The sequence below is a fragment of the Molossus molossus genome, unplaced genomic scaffold (assembly GCF_014108415.1).
Source record: "Molossus molossus isolate mMolMol1 unplaced genomic scaffold, mMolMol1.p scaffold_m16_p_6, whole genome shotgun sequence".
NCBI lineage: Eukaryota > Metazoa > Chordata > Mammalia > Chiroptera > Molossidae > Molossus > Molossus molossus.
The window spans coordinates 59,173,278-59,195,969 of NW_023425399.1; the positions used below are offsets into that span (position 1 = coordinate 59,173,278).

The following is a 22,692-nucleotide window of genomic DNA, read 5'->3' on the forward strand; positions in this document are numbered from 1 at the left end:
ATCATTTTAGAAAAGAAAACTAAACTAAAAGGAACAAAGGCATGAATAAACAGAACAGATTATGTCTTAAATGGAAAAGAAGAGGAAAGATAAAAAATTAAAAAAAAAAATGAGAGTGACAAATAGAATTAAAGAAACATTGTGACAAATATAAAAATAGGCATAGAAAAATCTAACATATGTATAATAGGAGGACCCAAAGAACACCAAAGCAAGCAAGGGAACAACAAATACTAAAAGTATGATTCAATAAATTTTTCTTAAAAAAAAAAAAAGATATTTCAAATCATGTATGGAAAGATAATACACCTGGAGAAACTGACCAAGAATAACTAACACTAACACATATTTAGATAAAATGAATAGAATTCGAAGAAAAAATCCTTTGGGTAACCTAGGTGAAAAGAACAAGTGATGCCCTGGCCAGTTTGGCTAAGCGGTTAGAGCATCAGCCCACGGACCAGAGAGATCTGGATTTGGTTCCCGCTAAGGGCATGTACTTCCGTTGCAGTTTGTCTCCAGCCCCGGTTGGGGTCTTGTGGGTGGCAACCCCTCGATGTGTCTCTCTCACATCGATGTTTCTCTCTCTCTCTTCCTCCCTCTCACTCTATCCAAAGATAAATGCAAAAATGTCCTTGGGTGAGGATAAAAAACAAAACAAAACAAAAAAGAACAAGTGACTTATAAAGGGAAAAAAAAAATTTCCATTTGACTTTGACAGTAATTTGTAATGCCAGAAAGAAATGGAGTAATATATTTAAGTTGCTCAAAGAACACCAAATACAACTCAAGGATTTTATGCCTTGCCAAACTGACTATTAAACATTAAGATAGCAGATAAACTGTCATCAATATGTAAGAAATCAGGGACTGTAATTAATGCTCATGAGTCCTTCCTTATGATCCACTGGAGAATGACTATAGACAGAACAACAGGAGAGACATCAACAAAGACGGGTGATGATTATTAAATACACATTTACATGTAGAAATAAGATTTTAAAAGGATATAAGAGAGACTCTAGTATGCAATATACTCTGACAATGTAGGTAAAGTATAAGTAAAAAACAAAAACAAAAAAAAGAGAATGGGGGAAAATAGAAAAAATTTTAAACTTTTTTCAGTGATTATTCAGTAATGGAGTTGATACTGTTTTTATGAGTATGTAATCTTTGTGTGTAATTTGGGACAAAGTAAATGAGTCATTATTCTACATGCGTAGTGTCTTCTGAGAACCAAGATTCACGGTATGAAAAAAGAAGGTAACACATACTGGTAGAAGGAGTTAAAGCCAACCTCATAGTCCTAAATTTGAATTGGAAATATCAGTATAAACTCTTGAGTTATTGTTATCTTAACACACAAACATTTTTCTCTAGCTCTGTTCCCTGAAAAGCTTTAAAAACAATTACCAACCCAGTAGCAAGACTCCTTCAAGAAATACCTGATTCTATGAAGAAGAGTTTAAGACAGCCTTCAATGTATAGTTACTCCAGATAGCAAGAAGACTATTAAGGACTGAGAGATATGCGTTAAAAGGACTCAGGCTCAACCCAACTTGAAGGGATTCCTGCTTAACCAATGAAGTGAAATGAATCAAATATGTTTAAATCCATGAGTTCATAATTGATAATGCCCCTCTTTCCCTCACACACAAAAGCCTAACTGTTCACCTTTTGAGGACACTAGGGAATCAACTCTATTTTAAAAACTGCTTTTCCTATATAAACGTGGTCAAGTAACTAGAATGGATAATTTTTTTTTTTTAATATTTTTTAATCTTCACCAGAGGACATTTTTCCATTTTTTGTTCAGATAGAGTGGGAGGGAGAGAGAGAAACATTGACGTGAAAGGGACACATCGAGTGGCTGCCACCCGCACGACCCAACCAGGGCCAGGGACAAACTGCAACCGAGGTACGTGCCCTATCGGGAACCAAACCCAGGACTCTCAGGTCTGCAGGTCGATGCTCCAACCGCTGAGCCAAACTGGCCAGGGCAGAATGGGTAATTTCTTTATAGAAGTATTTCAACATAAACTCAAGAAGGAATGGCAAAATTGGAATCAAACTTCTCAAACTGACAATATCATCATCATTAATTTTTAAATCATGTTAGAAACCATGAAAAACCACTATATGTTCTGGTATGTCAATGCCACTTCAGTTCAGAAATAAATTAGAAAAATTTTCACCATCATAGAAAATCAGCAACTATAAATTTAAATAACAGTAAGAATCAAGCCCTGGCTGGTTTGGCTCAGCGGTTAGAGCATTGGCCTGCGGTCCAGAGAGACCCGGGTTCGGTTCCCGCTAAGGGCACATACCTCGGTTGCAGTTTGCCCCCGCCCTGGTTGGTTGTGCGTGTGGCAGCCACTTAATGTGTCCCTTTCACATTGATGTTTCTCTCTCTCTCTCCTTTCCTCTCTCTCCCCTCCCTCCCACTCTATCTGAACAAAAAAATGGAAAAATGTCCTTGGGTGAGGATTAAAAAAAAAAAAAAAGAATCAAGAATGTGAAGTAGAATAGTTCAAGATCTTAAAGCTGGAAGAGACCTTAATAGAAATACTTTGCAATTTGCTGGTTTGACAGAAAATTAATCTAAAGTTGCAAAAGTCAAAAGACTTAAGCAAAGTTATACCACTAATTCGCACTGTGTTTAGATTGTACTTCAAATTTCAAAAATTTCCCACTTACTGTCTCATGATCTAAGAGACAATAACAATGTATAATGATTTTTAAAATCCTGTCACTTTAATCATTTATAAAATTTCCAAGATTTGGATGGTAATAAATGGTAAAGATTCTAATAAAGCCTAGGTGTTCGAAAGTTCTATGTATACTACTAGTTAGTATTTGTTCTATTATATTTATATCTTGGAGGGTAGTGGTCTGCAATTGTTACTTAACTATTTAAGATAGGAAAAGGAAAGGATATACTAGTTCTTTAGCTCAGAAACATGCTGACCACCAGTCGTTAGCAATTAAAGGCCAAAAGTTATGAATGAATATCCCAAAAGAAATATGAAAACATTTATAAGCTAATGATCAAAAGCAGTACACTAAATTGTAAATATTACTCACCGATTCTTTCTCTACAACCCGGTTTAGCATAACAACAGCTTTCGTCTTTTGCTGCCAAACCATGAGCCAGAAATGACAACCTGTATTAGGAAGTGGACCCTGTACAAAGAAAAAGTAGATAAGAGAAAGGTGATGGAGTAAGGCTCAAGGAAAACTCCTTCAAGTATGCTTTTGGTTTGAAACCAATGTATTAGATCATAATTGATACATTAAGACTTTAAAAACACTTGAATAAAAAAATATACCTGAAATAGTTAGGATTTTAGTTATAAATGATTAAAATGGACTTTTATTCACTTAGGCAGAAAAGAAATTTTCAGGCTATCAGGTCATTTTCAGAGTTGAGGACTGGAGAACCAGGCTTGGGTAGGAACAAATGTCAAGGCAAGATTCTGCTCAAAGAAGAGTAAGCCTGGGACAATGCTCCTGATACTGTCATGTCTATCACCTTGCTTTGCTGGCATTACCATACCAAGGTAGCACAACCTATAAGGAAACCTGAGTCAAAACCTTTGGCGGGAATATCTTGACTGCTCATGAATTAGCTACAAAGGAGGCAGACAAAGGAAATTTCTGTCCTTCAGTTTCCACAGCAGAAAGAGAGGCCCTGTCTCCCACAGATCAGGACAGTCCAGCAAAAGAGGAAGTTTGTGTCATCACGGGCTGGCCAGCCAACCAACCCAAGTGAACTACAAAAAGATTTCCAGAAAAAGTAGAAATTTCAAAGTACCTGAACCACTATAAAACTGTTCATCTACAAAACTACAGCATCTGTGACCTCACTAGCAGACTTAAAAGGGGCAATATATTAAAATATTGCCGTAAGGGAAAAAAAATCAAGTATTATATACTTTGAATTATCTTCACATTGTGTTTAGTGGTAGCATAGGGCAGAAGAAAGGGCAAATAAGAGATGAAAGGCCATGCCCAAATGATAACTAATTGTAAATAACTGAAGGTTAAAATAAATGAGGTTTTAATGTACCTAAAGAAACTCAGCATGCATTCACCTTATAGGGCAGGGTTGTAGAGGGTGAGTAAAAGGCAGGGTGGGGACACTGGGCCAGGTCAGCCTGGTACTTCAGCTTCACAAGTAAAACAAGGTGATTCAAGTGGTGCCAGACTGAAAGAATCTTTAGGGCAATTTTATTCCCCGGTATGTAGCAGATGCTCTTAAACATTACTTGAATTAATAAATTCTAAGTTATAATAGTTTCTAAGTTATTAAAATACTATTACAAATCTATTAAGAATCCTCAGAAACTGCAAACTAATGTTTGAAGATACTGTCCTCACTCAACATATATTATCTACTGCTTGATCTACTTTTTAAAAAATTAATTAATTAATTTTTGTTACAGACGTTTCTCCTTTTTCCCCCACCTATTCCCGCCCCCCCCCCCCGCCCTGTCCCCAGCTTTGTTGTCAATGTCCATTGTTCATGCACACATGCATATAAGTTCTGTGGTTTCTCTCTCCCCCACCACCCCTGTTCTGGGAATTGTCAGTCTGTACCCCACTTCCACGTCTCTGGGACTACCCCATTCCTCAGACTATTATGTTCATTATATTCCACAAATAAGTGAGGTCATATGATACTTGTCTTTCTCTGTTTGGCTTGTTTCACGTAGGATGATACTTTCCAGGTCCCTCCATATCATCTCAAAGGATAAGAGATCTTTCTTTCTTACAGCTGCATAGTACTCCATTGTATATATGTACCACTGCTTTTTTATCCATTCGTCTACTGATGGACATTTGGGCTGTTTCCAGATCTTACCTATTGTAAATAGTGCTGTTATGAACATGGGGGTACATATATTCCTTCTGATTGGTGTTTCAGGCTTCTTAGGGTATATTCCTAGAAGTGGGATCCCATTTACCATTGTGGAAAAAAAAAAAAAAAGATACCTAGGAATAAACTTAACCAAGAAATAAAGGACCTAGTCACAGAAAACTTCAGGTCATTGAAAAAAGAAACAGAGGAAGATATAAAAAAGTGGAAGCACATACCTTGTTCATAGATTGGAAGAATTAACATCATTAAAATGTCCATACTACCCAAAGCAATCTATAGATTCAATGCAATCCCCATCAAAATACCAATGACATACTTCACAGAACTAGAACAAATACTTCAAAAGTTCATATGGAACAAAAAAAGACCTCGAATAGCCACAGCAATCTTGAAAAAGAAGAACAAAGTAGGAGGGATCACATTACCAGATTTCAGGTTGTACTACAAAGCCATAGTAATCAAAACAGCCTGATACTGGCACAAGAACAGGTATATAGACCAGTGGAACAGACACAGAACCCAGAAATGGACCCAAGGCAATATGCTCAATTAACATTTGACAAAGGTGGCAAGAGCATACAGTGGAGTAAAGACAGCCTCTTTAATAAATGGTGTTGGGAAAATTGGACAGCTACATGGAAAAAAAAATGAAACTAGACCACCACCATACACAACAATAAACTCAAAATGGATAAAAGACTTAAATGTGACTCATGAATCCATAAAAATCCTTGAAGAAAATGTAGGGAACAAAATTTCAGACATCATAAACAGCAGAATTTTCACTGATATATCACCTAAGGCAACAGAAACAAAGGAGAAAATGAACACATGGGACTACATCAAACTCAAAAGCTTCTGCACAGCAAAAGATACAATCATTAAAATGAAAAAGCAACCCACTATATGGGAGAGCATCATTGCCAATGACATATCAGATAAAGGGTTAATTTCCAATATATACAGAGTGCTCATACAACTCAATAAAAGGAAGACAAAGAACCCAATTAAAAAATGGGCAGGCCCTGGCCGGTTTGGCTCAGTGGTTAGAGCATTGGCCTGTGGTCCGGAGAGACCCGGGTTCAGTTCTCGCTAAGGGCATGTAACTTGGTTGCAGTTTGTCCCTGGCCCTGGTAGGGTCGTGTGGGTGGCAGCCACTCAATGTGTCCCTTTCACGTGGATGTTTCTCTCTCTCTCTCTCTCTTCCTCTCTCTCCCTCCCACTCTATCTGAACAAAAAATAAAAAAATGTCCTCGGGTGAGGATAAAAAAAAAAAAAAAATGGGCAGAGGAACTAAATAGACACCTCTCCAACAGGACATACAAATGGCTAAGAGACATATGAAGAAATGCTCAACATCACTAATCATCAGAGAGATGCAAATTAAAACTACAATGAGGTATCACCTCACACCTGTCAGAATGGCCACCATCAACAAATCATCAAACAACAAGTGTTGGCAAGGGTGTGGAGAAAAGGGGACTCTAGTACACTGCTGGTGGGAATGCAGACTGGTGCAGCCACTATGGAAAACAATATTAAAAATTAAAAATTGATCTACTTTTAAAACAAAACACTGTAAAGGTAAAAAGAGCAATAAGCAAATCTCCAGAAAAATGAATACCTTTCCTTTAATCTAAAAATATGGATGTATCAATCCACCAATGAAATCGCTCCTTAGTGTGTACACCGCCCCCACACCCACACACATTGTGTTAGTGTTTCTAAAAGGGGACAAGGGTTTATCTCTCAGCTTTCCCACTTACCAGCAAATGCTGCCAACTTTCTTCTGCAAAATGAAGATTTATACCAAGGGACTAATATAGATATTTAAAACATTCATAAGACTCAGAGGAAATGATGGTTAAAAAAACAACAAAGGACAATCAGAAGAGTTGAGTTTTAATAAACATTCAGCATCTCTAGTTTATTCTCTATCCTTTGAAATATTTTCTGAGTATGTTCTCTTTCCAATGTACTAGGTAAAAGATCAAGATCAGTGTCAGCCTTCATAGAAATTACAAAGGAGGAGAAAAGAAGTGCCTGTCCTACTGAAATACATCAAGTGCCCCAACAGTAAGGGGTAAACTATCAGATCTTTGGGAGTAGCAGCCTTGAACGTGAGGAGAGCACTGATTCAGAAAGGGAGAGGATCGGATGGAGATGGGAGTCGGGGTCCATTCCAAGCATAAGGCAAGGCATGTGCAAATTTAGGACACCTCTGGGAAAAGACAGATCAGTGAGGGCAAAGTGGAGGTATGCAGTAGAAAACTGCACCTGCAGAGTGTAAAGGGTCTTCAATTCAGGCAGTAGTCACCAAACTTTAAGAAGTGATGATCAGATTTGTATGTTACAAAAATAATTCTAGTGGCATTGTTAAATACGGATTAGGAAGAGAAGAACTGGTTGCGTGGAAATACATTAAAAAGCTGCTGCATTATAACATTAAATTTGAGAGGTCTGAAAAAAAGCAGAGGCAGACAATGAAAGGAAAGGATTCTGCAGATGATGAGGATAGTTTTAACCCAGATGAGAAAACTGGTAAAATTTTTAAATGCCTGGTAAAAAACTAGGTTTTAAAAATAAAGTAAAAAAGGTTGATAAAACAAACAAAACAAAACAAGAGTTTGATATAGAAAATGTGGACTTTGCAATGTCAATGAGTCATCTTGGTAAAAACCTGACAGGCTAGTAAGCCAGGACAAGTGGAATAGGGAAACTGAGGCAGATAAACAGTAGTTTGAAGTTGGTTACTAAAATCCTATATTCCCTAAACAAGGGACACTAAAGAGAAGTAAATGGCTTGCACCTCTCCCTAATCGGAGGGTAAACAGCTTAAATTACCCTACTTAGGTGGGTCTCTTGTAAACAACACATAGATGAGTCATGCTTTCTTATCCAATCAGCTACTCTGTGTCTTTTTATGGGAACATTCAATCCATTTACAATTAAGGTGATTATTGATATGTACTTATTTATTGCCATTTTTGTTTAGTGTGGTTCTAGTTTTCTTCCTATTTCTCCTGCTAATTACAGCATTCCTTTTAACATTTCTTGCAGTGTTGGTTTGGTGCTAATGTATTCCCTTAGCCTTTTTTTGTCTGAGAAGCTCTTTATTTGACCTTCTTTTTTGAATGATAGCCTTGCTGGGTAGAGTAGTCTTGGATTCAGATTCTTGTTTTCCATGACCTTGATTACCTCATGCCATTCCCTTCTGGCCTGTAGTGTTTCTGTTGAGAAGTCAGCTGAGAGCCTTATGGGGTTTCCTTTGTAGGTAACCTGTTGCTTCTCTCTTGCTGCTTTTAGGATTCTCTCTTTGTCTTTAATTTGTGGCATTTTGATTACTGTGTGTCTTGGTGTGGGCTTGTTTTGGTTCTTCTTACTTGGGCTCTCTGTGCTTCTTGAACTTGAATACCTTCTTCCTTCACCAAATTAGGTAAGTTTTCTGTCACTATTTTTTTTGAATATATTCTCTATCCCTTGCTCATTTTCTTCTTCTTCGGGGACTCCTATGATACGAATGTTATTACGTTTCCGGCTGTCCCACAGTTCTCTTAAGCTGTTTTCCTGTTTTTTAATTATTTTTTCCTTTTGGATTTCTGATTGGTTGATTTTTTCTACCCTATCTTCTAATTCACCGATCCGGTCCCCAGCTTCCTCTACTCTGCTATTTAGACTTTCCAATATGTTTTTATTTCTGATATGTCATTCTTCATTTCTTCTTGGTGGTTTTAAATTTCCAACTGGTTGATTTTCAACATTTCTATGTCTTTATTCATGGTGCTCATGTCCTTACACATGCTGTTGTGCTTGCTCAAGATCATGGCACTGAATTCTAGTTCTGTTAACTTGCTTAACTGCACTTCAATTATCTCATCTTCGGTAGAGGTCTCTTTTTCTTTCTTTTGGCTTTTGTTTCTGTTTTTCACCATTTTGGCTATCACAGTGGGTTTTGGAGGCTGCCAAATTTTCCCTGTGGGTGTTGGTGCTGCTGTTTGTGGTTCCCTCTCCTGGGTTTGGATGAGGCAAGGAAGACCCACTTTAAACACCACTGTCAAGTCTTAACTTTCCTGGTTAGAGTTGCTAGCCCAGGGAATGGTAGTTATCCTCTAGTATTTTTGCCTGGAGGCTATTAGTAGTGGTCACCAGAAGAACCTTGGTTTCTGAGTTGACTGAAAAACTCCCTCAGGTGCTCAGTGTAAGAGGATTTCCGAGGGTGGGGGCAGATGCTGGTTGCTAATGTGCCTCAATTAGCATTTCAATGGCCACCGGGTGGGGTTGAATCTCCGAGGGAGGGGCTGCCGCATCTCCCCAGGGCCCTGGGAAGGAGTAAGGTGACCACAGTCCTGTGTGGCTGCACTCAGCAAAATCTCTGAGCACCCTCCAAATCCCGAGTGTCCCCACGCAGTTCCAGTCCAGTCTGCCCTCCCTCTGCCGGAGCCCAAGGTGAGTGGCTGCTGCCAATATAGCCTCTGTCTGGGCTCTGTGCCGTAGAGCTGCCTGGGACTTTAACCCGAGGGCGCTGCTCCCAGCTAAGGGCGGCCAAGGCTGCCAGCCGAGTGCATAGCACCCAGCCGAGGCCACAGGACCCAGCCAAGGGCGCAGCTTCCAGCCGAGGTCACAGGACCCAGCCGAGGGCGCAGCTTCCAGCCAAGGCCGCTGGTCCCAGCCCAGGCTGCTGCCGACCGTGGGCTCCCAGCCGTCCTCACAAGCCTACCAGGATTGAGTCAGTGTCCCTGGTTATGTGGTCCTCCAAGCTGCCTTTTGGTTGCCCCTTCCTGACGATTTGTCGTTATTTTCATTGTAATTCCAGTTTGGTCCTGGGAGATGGTCTGTGTAGCTTCCATTCACTCTGCCGCCATTTTTTCTCCCCCAATTACCCTACTTAGGGAGAAAGACAGCAGAAATCCAATCCCACACCCAAGGACAGATGAAGTTAAGAGAATAAATCTCATGTTGGTACATCAGCATAAAGCTGATGAATATTCTATTGATCCTCCCCTAAATGCCCAGCCTTTAAAATCTCTCAAAACAAAGGTCCCAGCTTGCATTCTCCTTCTCAGGAGCACACCACTTCCTTCTTGTCCCACCACCTCCCCACCCCGCCAAGGCAGACATCTCTTAAACTCTAAGGGACCCCACCAGAGGCTTGCGAACAAGGCAGCAATGGCAGTAGTTCGCCCCAGGCAAACCTCCTGAACCTGTCCCCAAGGCCCTCACCTGTCTCTGACTTCTCAGTGAGCCAAAGCGGACTAGCCCTTCCTTGTTTCACTGTTCCCAGCCTTAATAAATGTCCTCGAAAATTCACCTGAAAGTGTGTTGTGAAACTTTTTCAACTCACACACTACTGGCTGGCCCTAGGCAGATCTGCTCAAAGCCAGGTCCCCTTTCCGGTAACATTCTCTGGCAACCACAAAGGAACCCTTCTATCCTCCTTGTTTGACAGGGGCAGAGTTGAGACCCCAGTCTGAGTGAAATAAATCCATTTCCAGGGCATGAGGCTAATGTCCTGGTCATTGGTAAGGCCACATTCAGGGCATGGGATGAACACGACCACTGATCAAACTAGCTTTCTCTCTCTCTCCCTGTCAAATGTGCTTTCTATTTTAAGTCCTCTGTCCACTGTCCATGTGAGCTGAATCCATCCCAACAGGGACATTGCCAATATACTGGTCATTGGTAAGGCTGCCTTCAGGACATGGGGTATACACATCCACAAACACGCTTTTATATATGGAGCATTTATTACATAAGTTTTGACAACCCCACCGTTGTCATGTTACATCATGTCACTGGGGTTTCTGATTTTTCAATGAGCCAAAGCAGCCCTGCCAGGCTCACTTATTTTCTTTTTGGTTTTTTTTTAAACTCATTTTTATAGTTAAAGGTATTACAGATGATCCCCCTTTTGCCCCACTGACCCACTCCTCCCCACTTCTGCCTTCTGCACACTATTGTCTGTGTCCACCGCTTATGCATATATACAAAGAAGTTCTTTAGTTTATCACTTCCCATCCCACCCTTACCTCTGAGGTTCAGTTGTTCAAAGATATGTATTTATTGTTATTTTATTGTTCATATTTTTTATCTTATTATTTAAAAAGACCCTTAAACCTTTCACATACTACTGATTTGGTGGTGACCAACTCTTTTAGCTTTTTCTTGTCTGGGAAACTCTTGATATGTTCACTGACTCTAAATGGTAACTTTGCAGGATAGAGTAATCTAGATTGTAGGTCCTCGCTTTTCATCACTTTGAATATTTCTTGCCACCCCTTTCTGGCCTGCAAAGTGTCTTTTGAGAAACTGGCTGACAAACTAACTGCTTTTCTCTTGCTGCTTTTAAGATTATGTCTTTGTCTTTAAATTTCTGCATTTTGATGGTGATGTGTCTTGGTGTGGGCCTCTTTGGGTTCATCTTGTTTGGGACTCTCTGGTCTTCTGGGCCTGTATGTCTGTTTCCTTCACCAAATTAGGGAAATTTTCTGTCATTATTTTTTTATTTTATTTTTTATTTTTTTTATCCTCACCCGAGGATATTTTTCCATTTTTTGTACAGATAGAGTGGGAGGGAGAGAGAGAGAGAGAGAGAGAAACATCGATGTGAAGGGACACATCGAGTGGCTGCCACCCGCACGACCAACCAGGGCCAGGGACAAACTGCAACCGAGGTACGTGCCTTTAGCGGGAACCGAACCCGGATCTCTCGGACCGCAGGCCGACGCTCTAACTGCTGAGCCAAACCAGCCAAGGCTGTCATTATTTTTTCAAACAGGTTTTGAATTTCTGGCTCGCTCTCTCTCCTCTTTCTGGCATTCCCATGATGAGAATGTTGGTATGCCTGAAGTTGTCCCAAGGCTCCTTACACTATCCTAATTGTTTTGTATTCTTTTTTCTTTTTTTTCTTTTGAAATTATTTTAATTTAGAAATAGAAAACATCTTGGAAGACAAGAAAAATGAAAGACCACCACAAAACAGGTAGGCAAATTTTTTACTCCATGAGTTTCTCAAATCTTCACTGTTCACCAATCCCCAAGATGAGAAACCCTTCTCGAAAAGGTATTCTTCAGCCCCCAACAATGATGTTGTTAATAGGGATATGGATCAATTTCACAAAAAAGCCAATGAACCCCATTATAGCAAATCCTATTGCTGTTGCAATGGCAATCTTCTGGAATTCTTTTCTATCAGGTTTGGTACATCTTTTAACCAGCTGAATCGAATCCTTCACAAACTGCATTACCTGATCCATGATGCTGCCCGCGGACACTTCGGATACAGGGACACGTAGCGCTGTGTATTCTTTTTTCTTTTTGCTAGTCTGACTGGGTGTTTTTTGCTTTCTCATATTTCAAATTGATGGTTTGCTTCTTGGCTTCACCTACTCTACTACTGATTCCCTATAAATTATTCTTTACTTTAGTCAGTGCATCCTTCATTTCTGACTGGTCCTTTTTAATGTTGTTGATGTTCTCACTAAGTTTCTTGAGCATCCTTATAATCAGTGTTTTGAACTCTGTTAGATTGTTTATCTCTGTTTCGTTTAGTTCTTTTCCTAGAGTTTTGTTCTGTTCTTTCATTTGGGACATGTTTCTTTTCTCATTTTGGCTGCCTCCCTATATTTGTTATAATGTATTAGGTAGTAGGTGTCCTGTAGGGTCCAGTAGCACAGTCTCCATGATCACCACAGCTGTGCCCTTGAGGTGCTCCCCTAGTGTGGACTGTACATCATCTGTTGTAATTGAGTTTTGATTGCTGCTGGCATGTCAATGCGAGGATTAACTCAGGCTGATCAGCTGCAATGACTGGCTGGGCCCACTGACCACTGATCACCTTGGAGGATCAGCTGTGCAGGGGCCCAGTACACAGAGCAAGACTTATTTCAACAGGGATCTGGTACCCACTGAATGCACCCTTTGAATTGTGTTGCTTGTGGTGCTTTGATGTGGTCAGAAGCTGTCCACTGGGTGTGCTGGCTCTAGGGCAAGGTCAGACACTGCCTGTGTTCTATCAGGGGACAACAGGTATAAGCTACAAAGTGATCTGCAGATGGCTGTTTCTTATGCTGGGCTTAGAGATGCCCAGGCAAAGCCAGTTTTGAACCAAAGCTGGCTGCTTCTATTGCCAGGCCTGAGGCCATTTACTGAGAAGTATGGGGCTCTCTGGTGCCTTTCCAGATGCCTCCCTGACACGGGAGCCTGAAGCAAGCGAGTTCAATTAAGTCTGTGCGTGGGCCCTTTAAGAGAAGCTGCCTGGTACTCCAGCAGCCTCAGCCTCTCTCAGCCTCTATTCCCACTGATTTTGTGCAGCAGGAAGTTATGGGGACTTCTGTTCCTGGCACCAGAACCCTGAGCTTGAGTGCCTGGTGTGGGATGGGGACCCCTCACTGCTCAGGGAGGACCTTCCCAGCTGAGGCATCCCTCCTAATTTTTATTTGCCACACATGGGTGTGGGATCACCCTGTCCCCTCTGCTCCTCTGCCTCTCCTACCAGTTGCCAAGTGGTTTCTCCTTTAATTCTGTACTTGTAGGACTTCCGTTCAGCTCGATTTCACGCGGTTCTGAATGATAATTACTCCGTAGTTTAGTTGTAATTTTGATGTGGTTGTGGAAGCTTTCACTGGAAGTTTCAACAGGTCTTCCTGCTTGGTATTTAGGAACTTCCCTCCCCTTTTCCAGCCTTCTTAAAAGTCTTCAAAAACAAGTAAGAAAAATCTTGCATCATCTCTACAAAAATTAGTAATTCAAGCTACATACATGGTCTTTATATATTTAGTCTTCATGTGTATGGTATTTATATAACATGTGCTTGTCTGTGTATTATATATGGTACATTTTCTACCTCCAGATGGCATTATAAGGGGTGATATTTTACTGGCCTAAAGAGATTAGATACTTATAATAGGTTAAGCAAGATCCTGTGGTCTGCAGAAAATACTTAATATTAAAACCAATTTAAGTTTAATTGATGTCTATTAAAGTTATTACCATATGCCTGGACTGTGGCTCAGCGGACTGAGCCTGGTCCCATGGACTGAGAGGTCGCAGTTCAATTCCTGGTAAGGGCACATGCCCGGGTTGTGAGCTCAATCCCTAGTACTGGGCACGTAGGAGGCAGCCGACTGATGTTTTTATTTCGCATTGATGTTTCTTTCTCTCCCCTCCTCTCTCTCTAAAAAATCAATAAAAACATATTTAAAAAAATAAATATATTATCATAAAGTATGTGTTTTACATAGATGCACAAAAAGTTTATAATCTTTTGAATAAGTATATCTGACAACCTTCCCAAAGTTTAAATTTCAAAAGATTTTTTTAACCAAGAAATGACTGTGTTATTCCAACGGGCCCCTGGAATATCACAAGAATTTATTCTTTCTCCTAAGTTTTTATTTTTTTAAATTTATTAGGCCTATTTGATATGCTTGAAAAATTACATGGGAAGCTATACCAAATAAAAATTAATAATTAAACTATATTCTATTCGTATACATACATTTTTATTAAAACTGATATTCTAGTAATTTCAGTCTACTCTAGAAAAGAACTTACAAAGATTCAAAGCCAAGTTCAAACAGGAAACTCTCAGGGGTAACAAGTGTCCTGTCAGTGACACTGGACAAGTCAAGAGTGATGAGAAGTTCCCTATGGGAAACATCTGGCAGTAGTATTCCAGGTGTTTGTGATCCACACACTGGGATGTTTATGAATTATTTCCAGTACTCAATGCACTCTTTCAGTGACCCATGTGCAGTGTTTTAAAATGCTGCGCATTATTTGTTCTTTATATATTGAAATTATGTACTGAACCTAAAAATATGAGCTTTTTATTCTTTTATGTGATTTCATAGTAATTATTATTTACCAAAAAGTTATCTTAAAATGTTTTTATAGTACAAAAAAACAAAATTCTTTATTATATTATAATCAGATCTATAACCATGTCATTTAAAATTGTCATTTACTGACAGTCATTGTTTTACTCTGTGCATCTGCAAATATGTTACATCTCGTAAAAAGGACTGACTCACTCTAAATTATAGGTTTCTGAATAGGTCATATGAATACAAATGAATGAATACAAATTTGTAAAACTCTAAAAAAATAACTGAATTCATAAAAATACTGGTAAAAATCAGGGCAAACATAAATTGATTATATAGGACTAAATAAATTGAAAATAATAATTATTATTATTACTTTGTTCAAGATATTGCTAATTTTTTCAAAAAACCTTTTTGTTTTCCAAATATAAGGAAACTTGTTTCTTCCCTAAAACAATTTGATAAATTATGCCCTCATAAACAATATTGAAACACTTATATTTTTCTCCCTACCTAATCCCTCCAGAATTTGACAACTCTCAAAGAATTAGTATTATTTTCATAACAATATATTTATTTCCATAAATCCAATAAGAGTTGGTTCTCTTTATAACAGGACACATAAAACCAGTTTCCAATTGTGGTCTTATTAACCAAATCTTTAACTGGAATGTCATAATCAAAAGAGACATGCCTAGACTCTGGATGTCACCAGAAGACTTTAAGGAATAAAGACTGACTCTGAAGCCAACAAAAGCTCCTTGGAAAAATGGTCTGGTACCTTACTTGTTCACATGGTTCGTGGTAGTTTTTCCAGGTAAAACATGAAGGCTTTCCTGTGAAATGGCAAAAAAAAAACAAAACAAAAACCCTCAAGACATTTTGGAGACCTCAGGAACTTGAGGAATCCACCCAAACACTTGCAGGCAAAGCCAAATGGCAACTGTGCGACTTGATTTATGTACCCTGAAGGGCTGACTAAAACTCACTCTAAAGATTTCTTACAAGTGAAATTCCAGTAAAACAAATTTTGAAAAGCCGCTATGATCAATTGTTATTCTTATTTTGTTTATGCAAATATCAGGCCAAATTAAAACTGGGCCTAATAGAGTCTCTTTAATAAAAATGCAGATAATTTAAAAAAAATTTTTTTCAATGGAAATTACAGTGCTCACTTGTAAATATTGGACTCTAGTGCAGTTTATTGTCATCAAAGTTTAAAGTTTTGTTTTTACCTGTGACCTAAACTGGTTTCTGAATTCTTCTAGGTGTCTTTAACCTTCCAAGCTAATCTTTTATTTTTCTCCCATCCTTTGACTTGGAATTATTAAAACTACTAATACAATGTCATCCATAAAAAAAATACAATGTCATCCATACAAAATTTACCTAAGCATCTGATGACATCACCAGAGATATTTAAACTATAAAGAGAATATGTCAGATTGTCATTGCATGCTTTTATTCCAATAAAAGAATCACAGCCTTGTCAACTGACAGTCTTACAGACTCAAAAATTAATCTGTAATTTCCTGTGATCATTAACCTTTGTCTTTAAATTCTGTTTTCATAAGCATACTTCTTTTTATTTATTTATTTATTTGGTACGTGCCCCTAGTGGGAACCGAACCCAGGACTCTGGTCCACAGGTCAACCCTCCAACCACTGAGCCAAACTGGCCAGGACCATAGGCATACTTCTTATTAAATACCTTATTACTTGTTTTCACAATATAGGTCTCACTTTGGAAGCCCATCCATATCACTGCCTCCTGAAGTGAGATTCAAAATTTAACTACAGTGACTTATTTTCAGAACTAAATAACTGAGCCAATAAAATATAAAACAATCTACCAACTTCACTTCTGGAATAATACAACAATTCCATATAAAAATAATAAAAATGGTTCAGGCATCCCAGCCTATCCCTACTTTGGAAGAACCAGCTAATAGCCTCTCTGTTCCAGTTGCTGATCCCATTCCCTTGGAAAAGATAGAAAACCTGAAATCATTAACAACTAAAGAAACTAAACATGTAATCAAGAAACTCCCAGCAAACAAAAGCCCAGGCCCGGACACCTTCACGGGGGGAAGTACTGCTGAACATTCAAAGAAGAACTAACAACCATTCTCTTCAAACTATTCCAAAAATTTTTTTTAAAAAAAGAGACTTTCAAACTCGTTTTATGAGGCCAGCATAATTCTAATTCCAAAACCAGATAAAAACACTACAAAGAAAAAAAGACTACAGGTCAATATCCCTGATGAACATAGATGTCAAAATCCCTAACAAAATATTAGCAAATCGGATCCACCAACACATTAAAAAAAAAGATTTCACCAGGACAAAGTGGGATTCATCCCAGGGATGAAAAGCTGGTACAATATTCGCAAATCAATAAATGAGATACACCACATAAACAAAATGAAAGATAAAAAACATATGAACATATCTATAGATGCTGAAAAAGCATTTGACAAAATCCAGCACCCATCTCTGATAAAAACGCTCAGCAATGTGGGAATAGAGGGATCATATCTTGACATTATAAAGGCCATATATGAAATAACTACAGCCAACATCATACTCAATGGGCAAAAACTAAAAGCATTTCCCTTAAGAATAGGAACAAGACAGGAATGTCCACTTTTGCTACTTTTATTTAACATAGTACTAGAAGTCGTAGCCACAGCAATTAGACAAGAAGAAAAAATAAAAAGGATCCAAATTGGAAAGGGGAAAGTGAAACTGTCATTATTTGCAGATGCCATGATATTGTACACAGAAAACCCTAAAGACTCCATCAAAAATCTAATAGAGCCCTGTGGACCAGACAGTCCCAGGTTCGGTTCCTGCTAGGGGCACGTACCACAAAAACAAACAAACAAAAAAAATTAATAATAATCTAATAGATTTGCTCTTGCCGGTTTGGCTCAGCAGTAAGAGTGTTGGCCTGTGGACCAGAGAGTCCCAGGTTCAGTTTCTGCTAAGGGCACATACTTTGTTTGTAGTATGTCCCAGGCTCCGGTTGGGGTCATGCGGGTATCAGCCAGTCGATTTGTCTCTCTCACATCGATGTTTCTCTCTCTCTCTCTCTCTCTCTCCCTCTTGTTCTATCTAAGGATAAATGCAAAAATGTCCTTGGTAAGGATAAGAAAAAAAATCTAATAGATTTAATACATGAATCTGGCAAAGTAGCAGAATACAAAATCAACATCAAGAAATTGACAGCATTCTTATACAACAATAATGAACTCACAGGAAAAAAAATTTAAAAAACAATTCCATTTACCATTGCAGCAAAAAAAATTATGATACCTAGGTATAAACTTAAAAGAAGGACCCATTCGCAAAAAAAACACTGGACATTAAAAAAAAAAAAAAAAAATAGAGGAAGATAAAAAAATAGAACATAAACTTTGTTCATAAATTGGAAAAATTAACATCATTTAAATATCCATACTACTCAAAGCAATCTATAGATTCAATGCAATCCCCATCAAAATACCAATGACATATTTCACAAAACTAGAACAAATACTTCAAAAATGTATATAGAACCAAAAGAGACCCCGAACAGCCACAGGAATCTTGAAAAAGAAGAACAAAGTAGGAGGGATCACATTACCAGATTTCAGGTTATATTACAAAGCCACTGTAATCAAAACAGCCTGGTACTGGCACAAGAACAGGCATATAGACCAGTGGAACAGAACAGAGAACCCAGAAATGGACCCAAGGCAATGCGCTCAATTAATATTTGACAAAGGTGGCAAGAGCATACAGTGGAGTAAAGACAGCCTCTTTAATAAATGGTGTTGAGAAAACTGGACAGCTACATGCAAAAAAAAAATGAAACTAGACCACCAACTTACACCATACACAATAATAAACTAAAAATGGATAAAACAATTAAATGTGACTCATGAATCCATAAAAATCCTAAAAGAAAATGTAGGCAATAAAATTTCAGACATCACACTCAGCAGTATTTTCACTGATACACCGCCTAAGGCAAGAGAAACACAGGAAAAAATTAATGGGACTACATCAAACTCAAAAGCTTCTGCACAGCAAAAGAAACAAGCATCAAAATGGAAAGGGAACCCACTATATGGGAGAGCATAACTGCCACTGATACATCAGATAATGGGTTAATTTCCAAAATATATAGAGTACTCATACAATTCAACAAAAGGAAGACAAATAATCCCATTAAAATGGGCAGAGGAGTTGCCCAGCCAGTATGGCTCAGTGGTTGAGGGTCGACCCATGCACCAAGAGGTCACCAGTTCAATTCCTGGTCAGGACACATGCCCATGTTGTGGGCCAAATCCCCAGTGGGAGGCATGTAGAAGGTGGCCAATCGATGTTCTCTCTCATCAATGTTTCTATCTCTCTCTCCCTCACCCTTCCTCTCTCTCTCTAAAAATCAATAAAGAAAATAAATAAATAAATAAATAAATAAATGGGCAGAGGACCTAAATAGACACCTCTCCAAACAGGACATATAAATGGCCAAGAGACATATGAAAAAATTCTCAGTGTCACTAATCATCAGAGAGATGCAAATTAAAACAACTATAAGATATCACCTCACACCTGCCAGAATGACTGCCATCAACAAAATATCAAACAACTGCTGGCGAGGGTGTGAAGAAAAGGGGTCTCTAGTACACTACTGGTGGGAATGCTGACTGGTTTAGCCACTATGGAAAACAATATGATGTTTCCTAAAAAAATTAACACTTGAACTGCAATTTGACCCAGTGATCCCACTTCTAGGAATATATCCTAAGAAGCCTGAAACACCAATCAGAAAGAATATATGTACCCCTATGTTTATAGCAGCACTATTTACAATTGCTGAGCTATGGAAACGGTCCAAGTGCCCATCAATAGATGAGTGGATAAAAAAGCTGTGGTACACATACACAATGGAACACTGTGCAGCTGTAACAAAGAAAGATCCCTTATTCTTTGAGTGGACATGGTGGGACCTGGAGAGTATTATGCTAAGCGAAATAAGCCAATCAGAGAAGGACAAATATCATAGCTTTCTCCCAGACAGAAGTGCTGGCAGAGGCCATTGTTCCTTTGATGAGACCTTCCCCCCACCCCGCACAAAAACTGCAGGTGGATGCCATATTTGAGTCTCCATTAAACTGGCTCACACTGTTTATACCACCCTAGTGGATCACCTGCAACACCATCCCACCCAAGCTGTCTCCAGTGGTTTTACATACAAATGGCCTACCACAGCTCATGCTTCAGATTTTTCTAAAATCTCTCAAACAAAATGTATCTGGCACCAGAGTGCCCCGTACCTCTCGCTAAGTGGCCCTAGGCCCAGCACTAGCAGTAGCCAACCTTGCTTTGCAGCTTGGCCTTGCCTGGGCACCTCCAAGCCCAGCAGAAGTTATCAGCCATCTGCAGATCCTTTTGTAGCTCACGGTGGTTGGCCCCAGGCAGAACACAGGCGGTGGCTGATCTTGGCCTGCAACTCACGGGAGTCCCCAGAGTCAGCGCACACAATGGACAGCTTCAGCCCATGTTGAAACACCACAACCCAACCACCTCCACAAATGACAAACCCAAGGATCTGACCCAGAGGACAACAGTGGCCTGCTGAAGTAATTCCTGCTCTATGAGGTAGGCCCCTGTACAGCTGATCCTCCATGGTGGTTGGAGGTTAGTGGTCACAGCCAGTCCTTGAACCTGTTTGGCCTGGGGGATAAATCCCTCCCACTGACATGCCAACAGCACTCAAGCCTCCACTACAAGAGGAAGGTGTACACAACCCAAATGGAGGGTACACTTCAAGGGCCTGGCCTGGCCTGGGTGATCAGGGAGGTTGTGCCACTGGATACTACACAACACCTAATACATTAGGCCACTCAACGATGCTTGGGAGAGATGGCAGCTCTACCTAATACATATAAACAAACACAGGGATGTAGCCAAAATGAGGATACAAAAAAAAATGTCCCAAATGAAAGAACTTCAGAAAAAGAACTCAACAAAATAGAGACAAGCAACCTACTAGATACAGAGTTCAAAACTCTGGTTATAAAGATGCTCAATGAACTTAGTGAAGATAACAATAGCATAAAAAAGGACCAGTCACAAATTAAGGCTACATTAACTGAAATGAAGAATAATTTACAGAGAATAAATAGTAGAGTAGATGAAGCTGAGAATCAAATCAGTGATTTTGAAAATAAAGAAGCAAAAATACACTCTATCAGCCCTGGCCAGTGTAGCTCAGTTGGCTGGAACATCGTTCCATACACCTAAAGGTTGTAGGTTTGATTTTCGGTCAGGTTACGTACAGGAAAGCAACTGGTCAATGTTTTCCCCTCGTACTGATGTTACTCTCTCTCCTTTCCCCCTTTCTAAAGTAAATAGGTGTATCCTGGGGTGAGGACTGAAGAAAAAAGAACACATACACACAAAACGGAAAAATACAAAAAAAAGAAAGAAAGAGGAGGATAGTGTAAGAAGCCTCTGGAACAATTTCAAGTATACAAACATTTACATCATGGTAGTGCCAGAAGGAGGATAGAAAAAGAGCAAGAAACTGAAAACATATTTGAAAATATAATGACAGAAAAATTCCCTAACCTGGTGAAGGAAATAGACATACAAATCTAGGAAGCCTAGAGAATCCCAAACAAGATGAATCCAAACAGGCCCACACCAAGACACATCAAAATAAAATGCAAATGGTTAAAGACAAAGAAAGAATCTTAAAAGCCGCAAGAAAAAAAGCAGTTAGTTCCCTGTAAGGGAGCTCCCATAAAACTGTCAGTTGATTTCTCATCAGAAACTTTGCAGGCCAGAAGTGACTGGCAAGAAATATTCAGAGTGAAGAAAAGCAAGGACCTACAATAAAGATTATCCTGCAAAGCTATCATTTAGAATCAAAGAACTGATAAAGAGCTTCCCAGAAAAATTAGTGTTTTAGATGGCGGGGCAGGTAAACGTGGTACTCGCCTTCTCCCACAACCACATCAAAATTACAACTAAACTACAGAACACCCATCATTCAAAACTGCCTGAAATCAAGCTGAATGGAAGCCCTACAACTATGAAATTAAAGAAGCCACACTGAGACTGGTAGGAGAGGTGGTAGCATGGACAAGCTGATTCCACACACACGTGGCAGATAAAAATCAGGAGAGACACCTTGGCTGGGAAGGTCTTCCCTAAGGAGTGAGAGGTCCCTGTCCCACTCCAAGCCCCCCAGCTCAGGGTTCCAGTGCCAGGAAGAGAAGTCCCCATAACTTCTGGTTGTAAAAACCAATGGGGCCCTGGCCGGTTTGGCTCAGCGGTTAGAGCGTCGGCCTGCGGTCCGGAGAGACCCAGGTTCGGTTCCCGCTAAGGGCACGTACTTCGGTTGCAGTTTGTCCCCGGCCCTGGTTGGTCGTGCGGGTGGCAGCCACTCGATGTGTCCCTTCACGTCGATGTTTCTCTCTCTCTCTCTTCCTCTCTCTCCCTCCCACTCTACCTGTACAAAAAATGGAAAAATATCCTCGGGTGAGGATAAAAAAAAAACAAACAAAAAAACAAATGGGAATTGAGGCTGAGGGAGGCTAAATTTGCTGGAGCCCCAGGTAGTTCCCTTTAAAGGTGGATGAATGAAAAGGGTGAAGGGATTAAGAAATACAAAGTGGCCCTGGCCAGTTTTGCTTAGTGGTTAGAGCATCGGCCTGCAGACCAGAGAGTCCTGGGTTCAGTTCCCACTAGGGGCGTGTGCCTCAGCTGTAGTTTGTCCCCGCCCCGGTTGGGGTCGTGTGGGTGGCAGCCACTCGATGTGTCACATCAATGTTTTTCTCTCTCTTCCTCCCTCTCTCCCTCCTGCCTTATCTGAAGATAAAATGCAAAAATGTTCTCGGGTGAGGATAAAAAAAAATAAAGTACAAAGTGGCTGTTTAACTGACAAACCTCAAAGGGAAGGGGGGAGGGTGGGTAGAAAGAAATAAA

At 39.6% G+C, this 22,692-nt stretch overlaps 1 protein-coding gene across 8 annotated transcripts in view; it reads right to left on the minus strand.

Moving 5' to 3' along the window:
- The window catches only part of PTPN2 (protein tyrosine phosphatase non-receptor type 2), a 124,543-nt gene that overhangs the window by 41,871 nt on the left and 59,980 nt on the right, over positions 1-22,692 (minus strand). For all 8 annotated transcript variants that reach the window (XR_004957037.1, XM_036244447.1, XM_036244448.1 and 5 more), the window contains one exon: positions 3,085-3,183. Coding sequence is in view for 7 of the 8 variants with exons in the window: in XM_036244447.1 (XP_036100340.1) it covers positions 3,085-3,183 (99 nt within the window). In the remaining variant the exon portion in view is untranslated. The remainder of the gene's footprint in view (positions 1-3,084; positions 3,184-22,692) is intronic.